At 39.2% G+C, this 18,044-nt stretch overlaps 2 protein-coding genes across 2 annotated transcripts; one reads left to right on the top strand and one right to left on the bottom strand.

Annotated features, from left to right (window-relative positions):
- The first annotated feature begins 1,282 nt into the window (after positions 1-1,282).
- On the top strand, positions 1,283-6,825 carry LOC143413364 (signal-regulatory protein beta-2-like). The gene is made up of 4 exons (XM_076876268.1): positions 1,283-1,463; positions 5,781-6,110; positions 6,272-6,628; positions 6,821-6,825. Exons 1-4 carry the CDS (start codon positions 1,283-1,285, stop codon positions 6,823-6,825), a joined length of 873 nt encoding a protein of 290 aa, XP_076732383.1.
- Positions 6,826-12,653: 5,828 nt separating this feature from the next.
- On the bottom strand, positions 12,654-17,108 carry LOC105940963 (uncharacterized). The gene is made up of 3 exons (XM_024800886.2): positions 16,901-17,108; positions 16,416-16,766; positions 12,654-12,748 (listed from the first exon to the last, which is right to left on the bottom strand). Exons 1-3 carry the CDS (start codon positions 17,106-17,108, stop codon positions 12,654-12,656), a joined length of 654 nt encoding a protein of 217 aa, XP_024656654.2.
- Between the last annotated feature and the right edge of the window lie 936 nt (positions 17,109-18,044).

Here is an 18,044-nt window from a genome sequence, read left to right as displayed (position 1 = left end):
TTAAATGAAGATGTTTCACTATATTTAAGTTAAAGTCCTCAGTGACTGCAACTGCTCAGTCTGTCTCTTTCTGTCTTAAACCCTTTACAAACTCAGTGTCAGGAATCCTGATACAGGACCCAAACGCAGGACCTTTGAACGCCGCCAGTGCGCTTATTTACAGTGGGGTGAACAACAAAGTGCAGAATATTTTTGGTGCACTCCAGGTGAATGTGTTTGCATAATACTGAATCTTTCTGTGTCACTTTGTGCTTTGTCTGTTTCTTTTTCTGTTGTGACAACAGCTGACTGTTAGTGCTGACCTTTCTGTTTCATTTTTAAAGACTTTGTAAGTCATAAATGAGGTCACACTAAATCCTGAATTAACTACAAACTGCATAAATGAACTATGAATTACAGTATGAAGTGAGGATTCATAAAAACTAGTAACATGCTTACTCACAAATAGCTTGCTGTATCTGAATCAGTTAACCATTTACTCAGATTTTCTAAATAAGAGCATGAACCATTAACAGCTTTCATCAAGTACAAACTTGATGGAATCGGTTAAAGTAAATTTCATTAATTCCATTTTAAGTAAAATATTCAAATGAAAAAGAAAAGAATGAAACTACACAGTTTTTCCATTATCAGCACTGTTGCATATTTTCAAATATGTTAAATCACTAAAGCATAATCCAGGTTTTTGTAACTTAGGTTTTGGGATAAGTACTGCATAATAAAATAATTTCATTTTGAGTCAGCTAGGTCCATCACAAAATAAGTTGTTTTTAATCTACCCTTCCAGCACATAGTGTGTCTTTGAGAACAATTTCACGAAAGATCAGTCACCTCTTATTTACTTTGAACTTAATGTTTCACCAGTGGTGGTTAGCACCATTGCTCATACTAAGAAATTCCTGGTTTGAATCTAGAATGGGAACTTTTTTGTGTCTAGAACTTGAATGTTCTCCTTGCATCGAATCAAGGAGAATGCAAGGTACTTGGCTTCCTCCCACAGTCCAAAGACCTGCATGGGTTTAGACTAAGTGATGGTTCCAAGTTGGTCATAGGTCTGAATGTGAACATGAAAGGTTATCTGTATTGATATGTTAGCCCAACAATAGATTGGCAGCCTGTCTAGAACAGTGATTCTTAAGAGCCGGACCTTGAGGGCCGCAAACAATTTTTAGTTTTACACCTGTGGGCTGCGAGGCCCGCGGGACATCATAAGTTAATTGAAGACACCAGGAAGATCTCAGCCTGGGCGTCTATTGTCTTGTGTAGTCTGGAACATGAGTGGATGACGCGGTGGGTGCAGTTTTCTCTGTGGTGGGGTCGGGTGGGCTGTCCCGGGCTGTGCAGCCTGCTGGAGCGGGTGGACTGGGAGGAGGAGTTGGCCATCCAGTTGGGGTCTGTAGCGTGGGGCCTCCCTGCTGCTGCCGAGTCGGGGCAGTCTGCTTTTCTCCACCCCAGGGAAAAGGGTAACACTACCTGGATCTGGGTGCAGTTTCCCCCTCCAGGGGCAAGGGTACCTAGACCTGGGGTATAGAGTACGCTTGGGGAGTGTGATTGTGTGTACAGCGTCTCTTTGTGTCTGTCTCCACGTTGGGTGAGTGTGGAGTAAGTGCATATGAGAGCATGAGGGTGGGAATGGATGTTTGTATCTGTGTGTGCCTGTATGTCTGTGTCTATATGTCAGGTTGGTTATCAGACGCCACCTCTCTGGGGACATCTCAGGCCCTCTAAGGTATGGAGGTCTATCTCTCCCACCACTTCCCCTGCCAGTGGCAGACGCCCGCAGACATCGGTGCGTTGGTGGTTCTTTGTGTCTGGGGATGGGCGTCCGGGTACACACCAGCTCACTCTTGGTGGCGTCTTGTTGGGTCCTGGGGCTCGCTCGGGCCACTTCGGGGGTGGGGTGCCCTCGGCCTCTCAGCCTGGGGCTCGGTCACTCAGGCACAGCTGGCGGCCGGCGGAGCTCACGGGCGCGTCACTGCAACCCCCCCTGGCTTCTGCTCCGCGGCTGCTGAGTGAACCTTCATCTGGGACTCTCCTCAGCTCTTACCGGGACAGTGGCGCAGCTGCCCCTCTGTTGGTCTTCCTTGGGCTCTTGTGTTCTGGGGGCCTCTGGATGTCTGGAGTTTTGATCTCCTCCATACCTGCTTCATGCCCTGGAGGACGGGGCTGTGGCCCCCCCACACCCTCTAGCAGATCATTACATGAAGGAACCTTTAAAAAAAACAAGCACGTCCATGCTCACAGGTGTACACACGGGTGATCACACACACAAACTACACCCTTTTTGGCTCCTACTTCGAAGCGCACTGTGTGCTGTCGATCTTGCGTGCTGCACGGTAATGTTTAGTATTTAGTATTTACTGTCATATTCCCATAGATCATTGTGATGTTGTTTATTCTATTACTCTTGTTCTCTTCTGCTTGCTTTCTTTTTTTCTTTCTCAACAGGTGATCCAGGTGATCGATAGATGCATTTTTTTTCTTCTTCTTTCTCTCTGCTTATTCTGTTGGTTTTTGTTTTGGTTTTTTTTGGTTTTTTTTGCACTTCCCCCCGTCCCTCTTCTCAGCTGTTTTTTTTTTCTTTCTTTCTCCCCTTCTTTCCCCCAGTCAAGTCTGTCCTGTATTCAGCAAATGAAAATAAAATAAACAATAAAAGGTGAATCAAATGGACCATTACGGCAAGGCTGGGATGGTCAATTTGGTTGGGCATCTTTCTTTGCCTTTAGACAACAACTCTGATGGCAAAAGAGCCAAACGGGACAGGCAAAAAAAAAAAAAAAAAAAAATTGAAGACACCAGGGACTACTGTTATCCATGAAAATCTCAGATACAATACAGCTTCCCACCACTAGGTGGGATTTGTTTAATCAGTCTCAATAAGCAAGCAGAAGAAAACACTCTCCCCGATGTCTGCAGTTAGCAAAATATATGCAGAAGTTCTTAAAATGCAAAAATGAAGATGAAAGTGACAAGGGCCCCTCCCAAAAGGCAAACTTTTTGCACAAGTACAACCCTGACTTCCTGAAGTAAAGGTTTCTGAATGGAGGAAACAAGGCGGAGCGCAGATCCCAATGTGTGGACTGTGGACTAATGCAATCCAATGATACCGGAGGAATTGATTTTGTTCCATGAATTGTTAACCTGTTTGGCATTTTGTTTTATGTGCAAGTTCACATTCACATAATAAATGTCTATCACATTGCATCATGTTATCATTTTTATTTGACAAATAAAAATGATAATAACATTTAGCAGTTAGCTGAAATAGATTTGATTTAGTTATTAAATACAAAGCAAACCAAAAGTCATGAGATGACCATAGAGGGCGCTGCAAATAAGCTACTGACCATCCCAGCCTCAAACAACAGTGTGAGCCATCTTATGATGGCCTTAGACATACAGCATCATCCTCTGGAAAGAATAAAAAGAAGTCCATTTTGCTGTTTGCAACTAGACGAGTCCACTTATGTCACAAATGGTGCATTGCTGCTGGTTTTTGTTCATTATTGCTGGACAGCAGTATGCATGAAGACATGCTGTTTAGTGGAGAGCTACCAACACGAGCCACAGCTCAGGAATGTTTCCACTGCATTGATGAATCCCTGAGGATCCCAGAGAAGGACACGTGGATTTACAACCCATTTTTTCGTGGATCCCACTGAAAATTATGTTGCTTTACCCTCACATCTGGAATCCCAGCTTCTGGAAGTTTCCACCGACAGCACTTTAAAGTTGCAGTGGGGCAAACTGGACCTGGAGTCCTTCTGGATTGATGTCTCAAAGGAGTACCCATGTCTTACATTGAGAGCTGTGAAACTCCTTCTCCAATTCAAAACTACATATCTGTGTGAATCAGGATCTTCCATTGTGACCACAGCCAAGACCAAAGCCCGAAACAGACTCAGAGCAGCTACTCTGAGAATGAGCCTTTCCCCCATTCCACCCAGACTGGATTAGATCGTGTCTCAGAGGCAGGCTCAAGTGTCTTATTAAGAGGTGAACATAAAAGGGGAGTTGCAGCTTGCCAAAAAACATGACTGCTGTGACTGTTGTTGTTCATTTGTCTCAAATACAAAGAGTAACTTCTGGTTTGCCAGTGAAAAAAGGTTTACTGCTGAAGCAACTTTTAAATTCACTCACAGATTATAAAGCTATATTTTCATTTGCATGTTTTTTTAATTTGTAAGTTTATTTATTCATTCATTTAACCAGATTATTATCACATTATTGATCCAATTTTTATTTTTACCCTTTTTTGTCTCTTTTGCTGTAATAAAATTGAATTATTAATTACTCTTGTGTTATCAACCCTGATTTGAGCCTTTCAGTTTCTACTTGCAGTTTGATTTGTTCCAGAAATTGTTAACCTGTTTGGCATTTTGTTTTATGTGCAGTTTCACATACACATAATAAATAAATGTCTATTACATTGCATCATGCCATCATAATTGATTTGATTTAGTTATTAAATATAAATCAAACCAAAAGCAACATCAACTTATTCAATACAGTGTTAATATCTGACTGGGCCCCGGGCCACCTTGTAGTAGAAAAGTTGGGCCCAGAGGTAAAAAAGTTTAAGAACCCCTCTTTTAGAATGTAGCGTTTATACTTTGCCTCTTATCCTGTGGAATATGTTTTTAAATTTGACAGCTTTTCACAATCAAGCTCATTATCTTTGCATTCTTTGTCAGTATTTGTCTGTGTGCACACCCATATATTTAAGTGTCCCTTGTTCAGCCACTTTAGTCTCACTTTACTAAACTAGAATTTAAAAACAGGTATGGAAAAAACTCAAATTTAAACTGATTTTATTATTAAACACATAAAACTGGCATGTACTGCCATTATTCACGTTCATTCTTATTCACTTTGAAATGTAAAAAAGTATTTCTTGAATGTAGGGAGAACCAAAATTCATTGTGAGTACTCAATCAAAATAAGTTTAATAGTGCACAGTCTCAGTCATCCACTGTTTTCTTCTCTTTGATAGAGGTGATTATGGTAAAACAGTGACCGCCATATAAATATTTGTCAATGAAAAGAACAGAATGGAATACTTAAAATTTCCAATAATCAAAGCGCTTTACGAGAATTGCGTTCAAGTTTATGTGTAGGTATGAAAGGTAAATTGGATAACGATATGTGTGTGTGTGTGTATGTGCAGATGAAGCAAATAAAGATTCACAATTACTGTATCTCGATTAATATTTTACTTTGCATATACATGACAGTTATTTCTGCATGACCTAAGTGTGAAACTAATAAAATAGGATAACCCTGTATCTGGAACAATAACTAACATCACGCACAGCCTTCACATTTTCCTATTTTGATTTCTGTTTGATAAAACTGTTGTAAACAAACCATGTGTTGTCTACAGTAAACAGCCCACTGTAACCAAACCAATATGACAGTCAAAAATAAAATACCATGAGTGTGTTGCTGGTGTTGTTTCATGTATTTGGGTATGGCATATTTCCATTGTGGTAGTGCAGTGAAACAGCACCAGAGTGAGAAGCCAATAAGATTGCTCTAAAAATTGTTCCCTCCCATTTGATACGGTTAAATGTAGACAAATCCTTTCATAATGCAGCTTCAAACGTCTGCTGTGTCAAGAGGAAAAAAACAAAATGCTGACAATTTTTTATATACTGCTCCTGATCAAAACTGGGCGTAAGTACAGAATTCTTAATCACTGAATCACTGTGGTGTATTAATCTAAAAGATTATATGAATATATGACTGTTGGTAACCATGATTCTGCTTTTAATTTTCAGGATGCTCAGATCATCAGATCTTTGACACCAAAAATGTTGCTGTTGGGCAAAATGTGACTCTGAATTGTTCCCGGGATCATCGTTGGCTTTCAACAAACTTATTTTGGATCAGACTTGCTTCTCAGAGCTTTCCTGAAGTTCTAGGATCAACAATATCTCATGATGTTCCGACTATTGGAAAGATCCATAATATTACTACAAAACAAGAGCCTGGAACCTTTGTTCTACATATCAACAGAGCACAGTTAAACGATACAGCTGTTTATTACTGCATCAAAGAAAGTCAGCTAACCATGACATTTTTGAAAGGAACTTTTCTTCGAGTCAAAGGTAAGTGAAACAGAAACAGCAACACTAATGCGCCAGCGACAGCAAAATTATTTGTAGTTTTTATGTTTAGTTGCAACAACTTTATTTGCCCAGTATGCAATAATTTAATATATTTTTGATTTAACTGAATATAATGAAACATATTTATTTTTATTTCATAGGACCTGACCCAGGCATCACTGGTGTCACTCAAGACTCTTTGTCTAATCCAGTCCATCCAGGAGACCCAGTGACTCTGCAGTGTTCAGTCCTCTCTAATTCTGAGAACAGAACATGTACAGAAGATCACAGTGTGTACTGGTACAGAGCCAAACCAGATGAGTCTCATCCAAGTTTAATTTATAGTCATGGAAACAATGGTAATTATTGTGAGCGGAGTCCTGAGGCTGCCTCCCAACAGAAATGTGTCTACAGCTTCTCCAGGAACGTCAGCTCGTCTGATACAGGAACTTATTACTGTGCTGTGGCCACATGTGGAGAGATACTGTTTGGAAATGGAACAAAACTCGATATCGAAGGTAAGAATTTTTCTATAAATTATTGTTCATATTTTAGTCCATATTAATACATTATTATTATTACACATCAATATTAGTTTTACATTTCACTCTTACTTCCCATTAAATAAGAACTTTTTTCAACATACTTTCAGTTGTCCGTCATTGGGATTTGACCAACACCGTTGTCTTTCTGCTATGTGTTGCTCTCAGCATAAGCCTGATTGTTATAGCCTTCCTCATTTATACCATCAAAGAAAAACACAAAACCTCAGGTAAGAACAGTTATTTCAGTAAAGTAAAATACAGTGAAACATTTGCTTCTGGTCACTATTTACAGTTATTTTCTTTTGTTCAAATTGTTTTAATCCAGCTGCTGCTTCTCTACAAACAAATACAGAAACAGCTGGTGCAGAACAACAAATCCAGCAAGTAAGAAATTTAGAAATGAACAGCAATCAGCGCATAGCTATGAGCAATTTTTCTTGTTAGTCTATGGATGTGCATACAAGTTGATGGATTTTTTATTTTTATTTCTCAGAGACATGAGGACTCATTGACTTATGCTGCACCAACTTTTACCAAGAGAAACACTCGCAAAGCAGAGAGAAGGAACACGAGAGCAACAGAGACAATGTGTATTTACTCTGATGTCAGAGCTTTTGAGTATGGAAAAAGTGATGCTTGAGCAAAGCTTGTATTTCATCTCACTGGGCCATCAGCTAATACACTATGTGGCAGCTAATGTATTATTGTATGTTTAAACCTGATGTATTTATTTGTGATGACTGTACATAAAATATGAATGATGATTTGTCATACCTTTAGTAACTCACAAGAATTCAATTTGGAAGAACAAAATCCATCTTCACTTTGGACTGATATGTTATATTGGCATGCCCAGACTCTTAGTGTGTTTTAAATGCATTCCTTTACCCTTTCTGTTTTCCTTTGTGTCCGCTGTAATAGAAATACAGAAATCTGCACAGAAACATCTAAAATACTACTTTGTTTTGTGAGTTCTTTGTATCTTTCAGCTATTTTTGTCAGGTGTTCTGAAAATAAGCAGAAAAAAAACTTTGCTTTTTATGGGGCTCTTGCAGAAGCTTTATTGAAACAATCAAATGATGTCTGAAGTATGTCTGGTTTCTCAGCTTTCCACCAAAGACTTCATCATATATGAGGTGTAACTCAGTTTCCATTTGTTGCAAACTGATGCTGGTTTGACTGTTGCTGTGCAACACAAGTGCTCTGAAAATAGAATCAATTAAATCCATCCAACATGAAATCAAAATAAAGGACAAATTCATGATTTGTCTTTGAAATCAACACATTAAAATAACAACAGTCCTTTTCATTTAATTCTATCATGATTGAACCATTACTCCATATAAGAAGATAATCTAAATATTCCCTTTACAATCACACATGTTCAAGGACGTGTTAGACATGATAACATAATTTGCTGATTAAGTGCTAAATATATAATGTTACGATTGACGAATGAATGACTAAGCAAGCAGAGCATCTCTAAGCTGCTCTGCCTAAAGATCAATATTTCATGTTAAATTTGGGCACCATTTGCTGAACAGCCATTACAGAGCTTAGATACCTGACCTGTACTAAGCACAGGTATTCCTGATATAATTTGGGTCCATCAGTGGATTATCTCTTGAGGTATTTCTGTAGAAGCAAGAGATTTCAACCAATTCTGTAGTAAGATTATCTGCATTTGATTTAATCTGTTGTATAAAAATCTTTGTCTTTTTGGTGACATGTCATGCCTGGCACCTTGTGCAGTAAGTGCTGAATGAACTTTTAAGATATCACCAACTAAATTTTGTTTTCAGGTACAGCAATCTTATCAAACTATTGCAGCTCAGATTGTGTTATAGGTACAGACAGATACAATTTTTGAGACATACTAAACTTTTTAGGATGTCAGACATACTAAGCTGTCTGAAAGGCTTGTATCTGTGGCTCAGACCTTGCTTGTGGATTTTTACAACAGGGAGGTGTTGAGGAAGGCGACCTCTGTCTTATTATGTTTAGACCATCCTCTCTGCAGCTTCCCTCGAGTTGCTGGTATAAAGTACCTGCAGTTAAGACCAAGAGACAGTCCTTTATACATGCTGATATTGTCATGCTTAACAATATTAAACCATAAGGGTTGTTGCCATCATTGAACTTTGTTGATTGAGTTTGTTTATGAGTCAGCTGGGTCCATAATAATAGTATTTCTGCCCTGCTGGTACACTGCTGTTTTACTTTTGCTTTCAAAGAAGATATGTTATAGGTGTGATTGTCTTTGTCTTTGTGGTAGTAAACAGTAAAAAGAATATAATGAACCCATGTGCATTTGTATTTGAAAAGCTTCATAACATTTCCTGAATTGGAGTGGGACTTCAAACCCCTGGGTTTGGTGTAAACCTGACACAAAGATCTGAGCTGGTCTAAAGACTGAAAGAATGAGAATGACAAAAGGAAAGTAATTTTTGAATAGGGCACTTAATTTAACTCTCCCATGATCACGCTCATGATCTTTGCATTGTTTTGTTAGCTGAGATTATAAACATTTGGCTGTGTGCACACTCATAAGTGTCTCTCTTGTTCAATCCCTTGAAATCTAACTTTACTAGTAAAGTATATTAAGGAACAAGACTGTATTCATAAACTCATTGTGAGATTTAATGTGTAACTGACATCCAGTTGCACTATCCTTATCACATGTGTTCTTATTTACTTTAATTTACTTAACTTTTAAAATGTGCTTTTTGAATCAGAAACTAACTCTAGTCTGTAAGGGGGAAGTCCTCCTTCACTCTGTTGTCACCTCACTCACCGCATTCACTGTTTTAAAATAGATTGCTTAGAGAATGGACGAGTTGTTCCAGACCATGAATCGCACCTAAATTCATTCTGGGTGCTAGATCAACAGAAGTTAAATGGTGTCAAAGTTTTCCACTGTTTTATTCATTTTTATGAAAGTAATTGCTGGGTCTGCATTACAACAAGCCTGCTAGTTCAGACTTGAAGAAAGCAAGATAGAGCAGCAATCGATCGGTTTTACTTGCTAGCAAGGGAAGGATCTCAGAGCAGCCTTTCTGCCCTTGATCTCAGACCACTCCAAAGAACATCACCCCACTGCAGCCTTTTATTGTGCGACACACAGTTTACACCAACAACCATTGTAAAACCCCCCTATGGTCACAAAAGGTTAAAACACTGTGTGTGTGTGTGTGTGTGTGTGTGTGTGTGTGTGTGTGTGTGTGTGTGTGTGTGTGTGTATGAATGGCGGTGCGTTTGTGTGACTTCCTGCTGAGGATGTGCCTACAGTTACACTATAGCCGTCCTCACCATTCAACAGGCTGGGGAGGGGAGCAAAAACAGAAGAATGTCTTTGATCATACAGTTTAAGGCAAGACTTACAAATTTAAGTACAATGATGACAACATTTAACAATTTCAACCTAACAGTAATCATGATAAAGAGAAGATGACTGTTATATTGATGCAGCAAAGAGAATGGGATGCCTAAAATTTCCAGTAAATATATTGTTTTCTAAAAGCTGGCTGCCACTTTTTATGTGTTTGTGTATGAAAGTTAAATTGTGTGAATATAGGGCTTAAGGTCCAGTGTGTGTTATCTGAGGGCATCAGGGCAACCTGTTCTCACTAATACTTTCATAAAAATTAAAGCAAAGAAAGTGAACAAATTGCTTTAGGGTTTGGGTTGGAGGTGCAAGTTTCACAATAAAGAGACACTAGATCATGTTCTGTTTGGGAATGGGCAGTTTATTTTCCACTCACTTCTTGCATTTATTAGCAACAATAATAGTTAAGTGGAGTTGGTTTGGGTTAATGTATGAATATGAATACCGCCCACTTTCACTCTGTCAATTTAGCAGTAATTGGCTCTTCGCTTTTTGGCTAGCTGCACTCAAACGGGAAAATCCAGGTGTTAGTCATAATGTTTGAGTTTGAAAAGCATTTTATAAACTGAGAAAAATATGAAGAAGAGCCTGTTTGGGTCACCAGACCAACAAGCTGGAGTCCACACTCCTGCTTTTCCTCACCAGGTCGGGTATACTGTGTGCAATCAGCTATTTTATGCACTAAAATATTCTCTCTTTTCCCAACATACCAAACAATAACCTGTATAACAGGTTACTACACGAGTTTCACACCTAAACCATAACTGTTTCTTACAAGACACGATTGGAAATCCTAACATCCATCAGCATATTGCAAAAAACAACAACAACAAAAAAAGAAACAACCCCCCCCCCCCCCCCCCCTCCAATTACAGTCTTCTTCAGTTACATTTGAGTAAGTAATCCAAAACAAACTCGACGAAATATGACGGAAATAAGAGAATGCCGCGCTCTTATTTTCACCGAGACCTGGCTTTCAGATAAAGTCCTGGAATGGGACGACACATGCTGCGTACTCACTCTCTTGCATTCAGATCAAGCAATGAGATGGAGTACAAAGCTGTGAAGTATGGACTGAGGAAAGCTATTACAGCAGCTAAGAGGCAGTACAGAGGGAAGCTGGTTGGCTTCTATTCTTCTGCTGACCCCAGGCGGATGTGGCAAGGCATGCAGCACATCACGTAGTATAGGGCTACCACCAACACCATCAGCTCTGTAGGCGGTCTGCCGGATGATCTCAACATGTTTTACACCCGCTTTGAGACCCCCCAGACCTCCCAGACCTTCCGGACAGCCCATACCCCCAGACCTCCCAGACCCTCCACACCTCCAATACCTTTCAGAACCCCCAGATCACGTGACCCTCTCCCCCGCCAGTGGGCTCATAGACCAAGTACACAAGGTCCTGAGGATGATCAACCCCCCGCAAGGCAGCAGGACCAGACAACATCCCTGGACGGGCCCTTAGAGCATGTGCTAACGAGCTGGCTGATGTTCTCACATCCATCATCAACCTTTTCCTCAGCCAGAGCATCGTTCCCACATGCTTCAAGACCACAACCATCATCCCTCTCCCCAAGAAAAGCCCAGAGATCACAGATCAGTTGCACTCACTCCAATCATTGCAAAGTGTTTTGACAGAGTAGTGCTGGCCTACATCAAGGGCAATATTCCACACACTCTGGATCCTCTGCAGTATGCATACCGGCCCAACAGGTCTACGTCAGACGCCAATGCTGCTGCCCTTCACCATTCCCTCTCCCACCTGGAAAATAATGATTCCTACATCAGGGTACTCTTTGTTGACTACAGCTCCGCCTTCAACACAGTCATCCCTCACAAACTCATCCACGAACTGTCTACACTTGGCCTGCACCCCACCCTCTGTGACTGGCTACAAGACTTTTTGGCTGGCAGGCCTCAGTCTGTCAGGATCGGCAACAGGACTTCTGTCGGCATTATTACAAACACTGGCGTACCACAGAGATGCGTCCTCAGCCCCATCCTCTACACCCTGTACATCCACGACTGCGTCACCTCCAACAAAAACAACATCATACTGAAGTTTGCGGGTGACACTGCAGTGATCAGTTGCATCACTGGTGGGGACGAGGCGGCTTATAGGAGAGAGGTGACTAGTCTGGTGTCATGGTGTGAGGACAACCTCACCCTCAACACTGATAAAACAAAGGAGATGATAGTGGACATGAGGAAGAAGAAGAGGCCTCACCAGCTGCTGTTTAGAGTGAAGTGGAGAGCGTGAGCAGCTTTAGGTACCTGGGCGTCCACATCAGTGAGGACCTCACCTGGACACTGAACACCACACAGCTGGTCAAGAAGGCTCAGCAGCGGCTATATATCCTGAGGAGGCTAAGGAAATTTGGTATGTCGGCCAAGATCCTCAACAGCTTCTACAGCTGCCATGTGGAGAGCAGATTGACCAGCTGCATCACTGCATGGTACGGCAAACACCTGCAGAGAGTGATAACAGCTGCGGAGAAGATCATCAGGACTCCCCTGATCACTATGCAGAGCATCTACCATCGAGTCCAGAGGAGAGCTGCCTCCATCCTCAAAGACTCCACACACCCTCAACACGTACTGTTCACACTTCTACTCTCGAGACAAAGGTTTAGAAGTGTGAAATCCAGAAGGTCCCGACTCAACAACTCCTTCTTCCCCACTGCCATCAGACTCCTGAACAGCAACTGCAATGTGCACATCAGGACACTTTGCACACTAAATTCATTTTGCAAATTAAGCTCCTTTGTACATGCATCTACAACGATATCTGCATACGACATCACTTGTCTCAATCACTTGCTTTTTTTTAACTTATTTATTTATCTTTCATTATTTTTTCCTTATTTTTATATTTATTCATCTTAATATTTTGTCTTATTTTTATCCTTATTTATCTTGTTCCTTTAACCCTTACCTAACTTGGCATTTGCGTATGGAGAGCAAAGGAAGAATTTCATTGCACAGAGAAATGCTATTTCTTCTGTAAACATGACAATAAACACTTTGAATCTTTGAATCTGGAACAATGGGAAGAAAAACATACCAGGGTTCAGCCTGTCAGCAATGAATAAAAACATATCCTTGAAAAATGTAACTGGGTGGTTGAAGCCCCTATTTACAGTATTTTATTTCTATTTTTTTTCTTATTTTTCAGAGAAAATGCCCATGTGATTTCTGTTATCATTTACTGTATTTTTCTTTATTGTTTTAAATGAAATATTGATTAAACTGAATGCCAACATTTTACTGCATTTTTATTAGAAGAGTATTCACACATATTTGCATAGTGCAGTATACATAATTATGCACATAGTGCATATTTACAGTTTGCCCAGCTTGTTGTACATTGTGCTTCTGGCACACCAGTGTCCCTTAATTGATAGTTCAAAAATTGGCAACGCTAGTTGCCAAATGATGTAATTTGATGGTCAACTGGTTCCTAGCAAAATGTCTTGGAAAAGGAAATACAATGTTACAAATCAAATGTAACAATGACTAAGCAAGCTGAGGATTTTTTTCTCTTCTGAGAGAAGGCTACTGCTGGTTTTGTTCTTCTGATTTGACAAAAGAGTACACACAGTCTGCGTAGTCACTCTTCTTCTTTTTTCCTTCTCTCATCTTCCTTGTAGAGAAATCCAACGGTGCATAGTTAACATCTTTTTCTTCTCCATCCTACAGAAATATATTTGTTAATGAAAAAATATTTTAGATTTTCTTTGTTGTAGCTATATTATCAACTCAGCATATATACAGACTAGATGATCACATAAGGCAGAAGGTGACTGGAGACCTGCTCTGGCAACAGTAAAGCAGAGAACAGCACATTAACAGCAGCTCGAATTTTGCTAGATTTGGAGAGAGCTCAATCTTTCGTCAAGCTATATATGTTAGAATGGGCTTTGTGTGTTCTTGTCAAATATCATGTGTCTTGTGTGGAAACTTTTCCTCTGAGCTGCTGTTCTGTGTTTTTTGTAGTGAAAATGTAGCTTACTTATGTTTTGGAAAAACAATTACAAAAACAATTTGGAAAAACAAAAATTAATATTTACCAAATCATTTGTCGGATTTCCAACTGACTTGTTATGTCCCAGACGATGAGAAACACTTGTTGCTCCTGTTAATAAAATCAAAGGCTGCATATCAGTCTGTAATAGTTTTCATTCTCTAAGAAAAAAAATGAACAAATATTTTTTTAAAAAATTTTATACCCTGGTGTATAATGTATGCAGACGTTATGATATGCTGGGGAGAACTGTGAAAGAGTTTTGCTCAAGGGCATCTGGATTAATGAGCCTATGGTTGTAACTTAGCCAAGGACATCCAGGTGGGCAGTAAATCTCTAAACTTTTAACAACATTTATGAAATAATGGAGCCTAATAATTGATTTTGAGAATTTGTTTTACTATTAAAAAACAGAATTTAAATAAAAAAAATATTACTGCAGTAGAATCATATTAATATCATATTCTAGATATATATGCAAATAATATAAATGTCAATCTATAATCAACCTTTGAAATGACAACAAGTCATGCAGGAAATGAGGACGATGATTACAGTCACACAGCAGACCAACAGTCCTCCAAGAGTAAGAATCAATGGGTCCACTTCTGTTCCTGGAAGAAGAGAAATGTTTTTTGTTTTTTGTTTTTTTGCATTTAAGTTTTTATTGATTTTGCAACATATACTTAAACCTGTATAAAAGGGAGAAAAACAAAACAAAACAAAACAAAACAAAAAAACTCAAACAAATGTTAAATTTTGGCAAAACATATTCTTGGAATTATTTTGGCAGTTTTTGGCAAACAGTTAACAGCAACATAATTTACTGGTAATGCTAAATTGCTTAACTTTTTGTTTCCTTCCTCAGAATCTTACCTTTGTAGACAGACAAAACACATTTTTTGGCAGAAAGCTGAGTATAATAATATTTGATGAATTTCTGTACATTTGCTTAACTGGAGGTGACAGTTTAGGTCTTCTTCCAGAGCCTGACAGTGTGGTGACAAAGATGAATAACATTTCATTAAGCTTCTGTAATGGCCCTCCAAAAGCTCTGACCTCAATCCTACTGAGAATTTGTAGACTGTGCTTAAAAGCCAGGCATGAAACCGACCAATTTTGCTAATAAAAGTGGTCAAATATCCACCCTGAATTCTGCCGTAATGCATCCTGGTAGCTACCAAAAGTGTCTGGTCAAGTTTTTAAGAAATATTTAACCAAATATTAATGAGGGTACATGTATACTTTATGCCTGTATATATACTTTTGATTCTGTGAGGATTAGAGGAAATTAAGCTTGAGCATCTTAGTAAAGATTCATGGTGCAGAGTCATTTCACCCATGAAAAAGAACAGTTCACAGAATTCATTCCCAAATTACCATCATTCATGCTGATCGTGCATGTATGTAACCTTTTGACCACAGCTGTAGGCATGTAGATATGATAAAGAGAGTCTGCTGAATTTCAAAGTGACATGAAATATTATTTAAGCGTCTCTGAACATAGCGTCATAGTGTCAGACAGGAAGTTGGGAATAATTTTCAAATTGCTGGTCTACTGGGATTTTCGTCATGCAGCCATCTAGGCTTCATAGAGAATGAAAAGTGAATCTAGAAGAAAAAAAATCCAGTTAGCAGCAGTTCTTCAGGTGAAGATTCTTTGTTGATATTGGGGTCAAAGGAGAATGGACACACTTCTCAATAACTCAAATTATAGCCAAGGTATGCAGAATAGCATCTCTGAATGCAACATGTTGAACATTATAGCAGATGGGCTACAGCAGCAGAAGACCACTCTTTGTCAGCTAAAAACAGGAATCTGAGGCTACAGCTTGCATGGGCTTACCACAATTGGACAAAAGAAGAGTGGAAAGCTCTTGCCTGGTGTAATAACAGTTAATTTCCACTGAGTCATCTCGATGATAAGATCCAAATTTGACATAACCAACATGAATACTTTAGATCAATGGTTCAGGCTGCTGGTGGTGTAATGATGTGGGTAATACTGGTTATTTGAACATTTCAACTACTGTAACAAATAAACAGTAATATAACCTTATTTTACCTTTTACATTTTTCTCAGTACAGATGTGTAAGACATCAAAGGTAAAAATGTTCTGCACAATGAAATACATTTTGCTTTTCACAATGTCACCACATTTTGTTTTAAGTAATGTAGCTGTTTCAAAAAATATATATGAAATTATGATTTCAATACAATCTTTAGAGTTGGCTTGTGCTGACTTCTACAGATAACCCATCCAAATACCAAACGGCTAATCAAGTTCAGCCTACCTGTTTTTAAATGTGTAAAAGAGTTCAGGATATTAGAGACTGTACATACTTACTTGTGTCCACTTTAGATCCTTCACCAAACAGTATCACTCCACATGTGGCGACAGCACAGTAGTAAGTCCCAGTATCAGACATGTTCTGTATGGTTTTGGACAGATGGTAGATGCAGCGTCTCTCTGTATCATCCATGCTGTTTCTATGAGTGACATTTCTATAAATGATACTTGGATGGTTTTCTCCTGATCCACTTTTGAACCAGTGCACACTGCGGTCACTGGGACACTGAGCACTGCTTTCTTTGTTCTTGGTGAGAAATGAACACTGGAGGGTGACCGTGTTTCCCAGTTGGACCGATGATGACTTTGGAGTTTGTGTCACATAAACAGATGTCTGGTGATTATAATCTGTGTGATGTATTAAAAGTAGAGTTTGAACAGAAATGACTGAGCTCAGTTATTTGCAAGATGGAAAAGATTTGTAATTATTGACAGAAAAAAAAAACACCAATACACACCAATCATAATGTAGCATATTTTACCATTTACAGCCAAGAAGAATCCTCTAACGAAATGTTGTAAAAACTCGGATCCAGTTTGACAAAAGTATGTTGCTTCATCCTCTTTGTTTATGTGATTGATCGTAAGAAAACACTGATCATTTGATTTATGGACATGGAAACGTGTATGATTAAATGGACTGATGAGCTCTATCTTCTTATAAACTACTGTAGCTACTGTTTGAACCATTTTCCCAAGAGACTGCTTATACCAGTGGAAGAATCTGTCTGTCTTCTCAGAGAACGGACAGTGAAAAGTGGCATTTCCACCAAGTTCAAGTGTAGTCAAAGAGATCAGATGAGGAACCTCTGCAGTATGAAGCAAGGCTAAAGAAAAGAAACAGTAATTGTCATAACACAACGGGAGAAAATCACTGAAACATATACATATTTGCTTCTCTATACAGTGCTTCAGAGGTCATCTAATATGACCTTTAACTCATAATTGTGCAACAATAGTATGTCACAGTACTATACGTATATCTGAGTAGTTGTCATAGTAAGTATATAGGTAGGTAAGATGCACTTACATGTTGTACTAAGAAGAATCAAAGCAGACAGTCCTCCAATCATTGTGGTACAGCAGACCTGTCTCACAGTACCACAGTACTGTACTCTTTCCACCAAATGGAAGATTTAGTCAGAAGGTGTTTAAGGTTTGCAAAGCACAAATCAAAGTGATTGGTTGAAATGCAAATTACCCCCCCCACCCCCACCCCATATCGCGACCTCCCATTTAGCAAACACAAATCATTTTCAGTGCAGCGAACATTTGTATATTTTTATTCTACAAGCAGCCACTGCATGCTAACATTAACAATTTGCATCGTATCATCCTTTTATTTAACTAGATGCCAACTAAATCAGTGCACATAAATAAATAAAACCAATAGCTGGTGTTTTGCTCCTCTAGTGTTCTTACCAACTCCTTCCTGTACCTCACTCATGTGGCTCTTAATCTTAGAGGTCATGATGCAGGACAGGAGCTTACATGTGGTTGGTACTGAGGCAGATTATCGACCAGTAGACCAATAATTATTGACCGGTCTTGCCTTCAGTTTGCTATTCCATTGGTGTTTTGTCTCTTAGCAGCTGGTTCATTTGTGCCTCTAGATGCTCATGGAGT

Source organism: Maylandia zebra, linkage group LG2 (assembly GCF_041146795.1).
Source record: "Maylandia zebra isolate NMK-2024a linkage group LG2, Mzebra_GT3a, whole genome shotgun sequence".
Lineage (NCBI taxonomy): Eukaryota > Metazoa > Chordata > Actinopteri > Cichliformes > Cichlidae > Maylandia > Maylandia zebra.
Note: the sequence above shows the minus strand (reverse complement) of the source record. Positions and strands in the feature narration are given on the sequence as shown.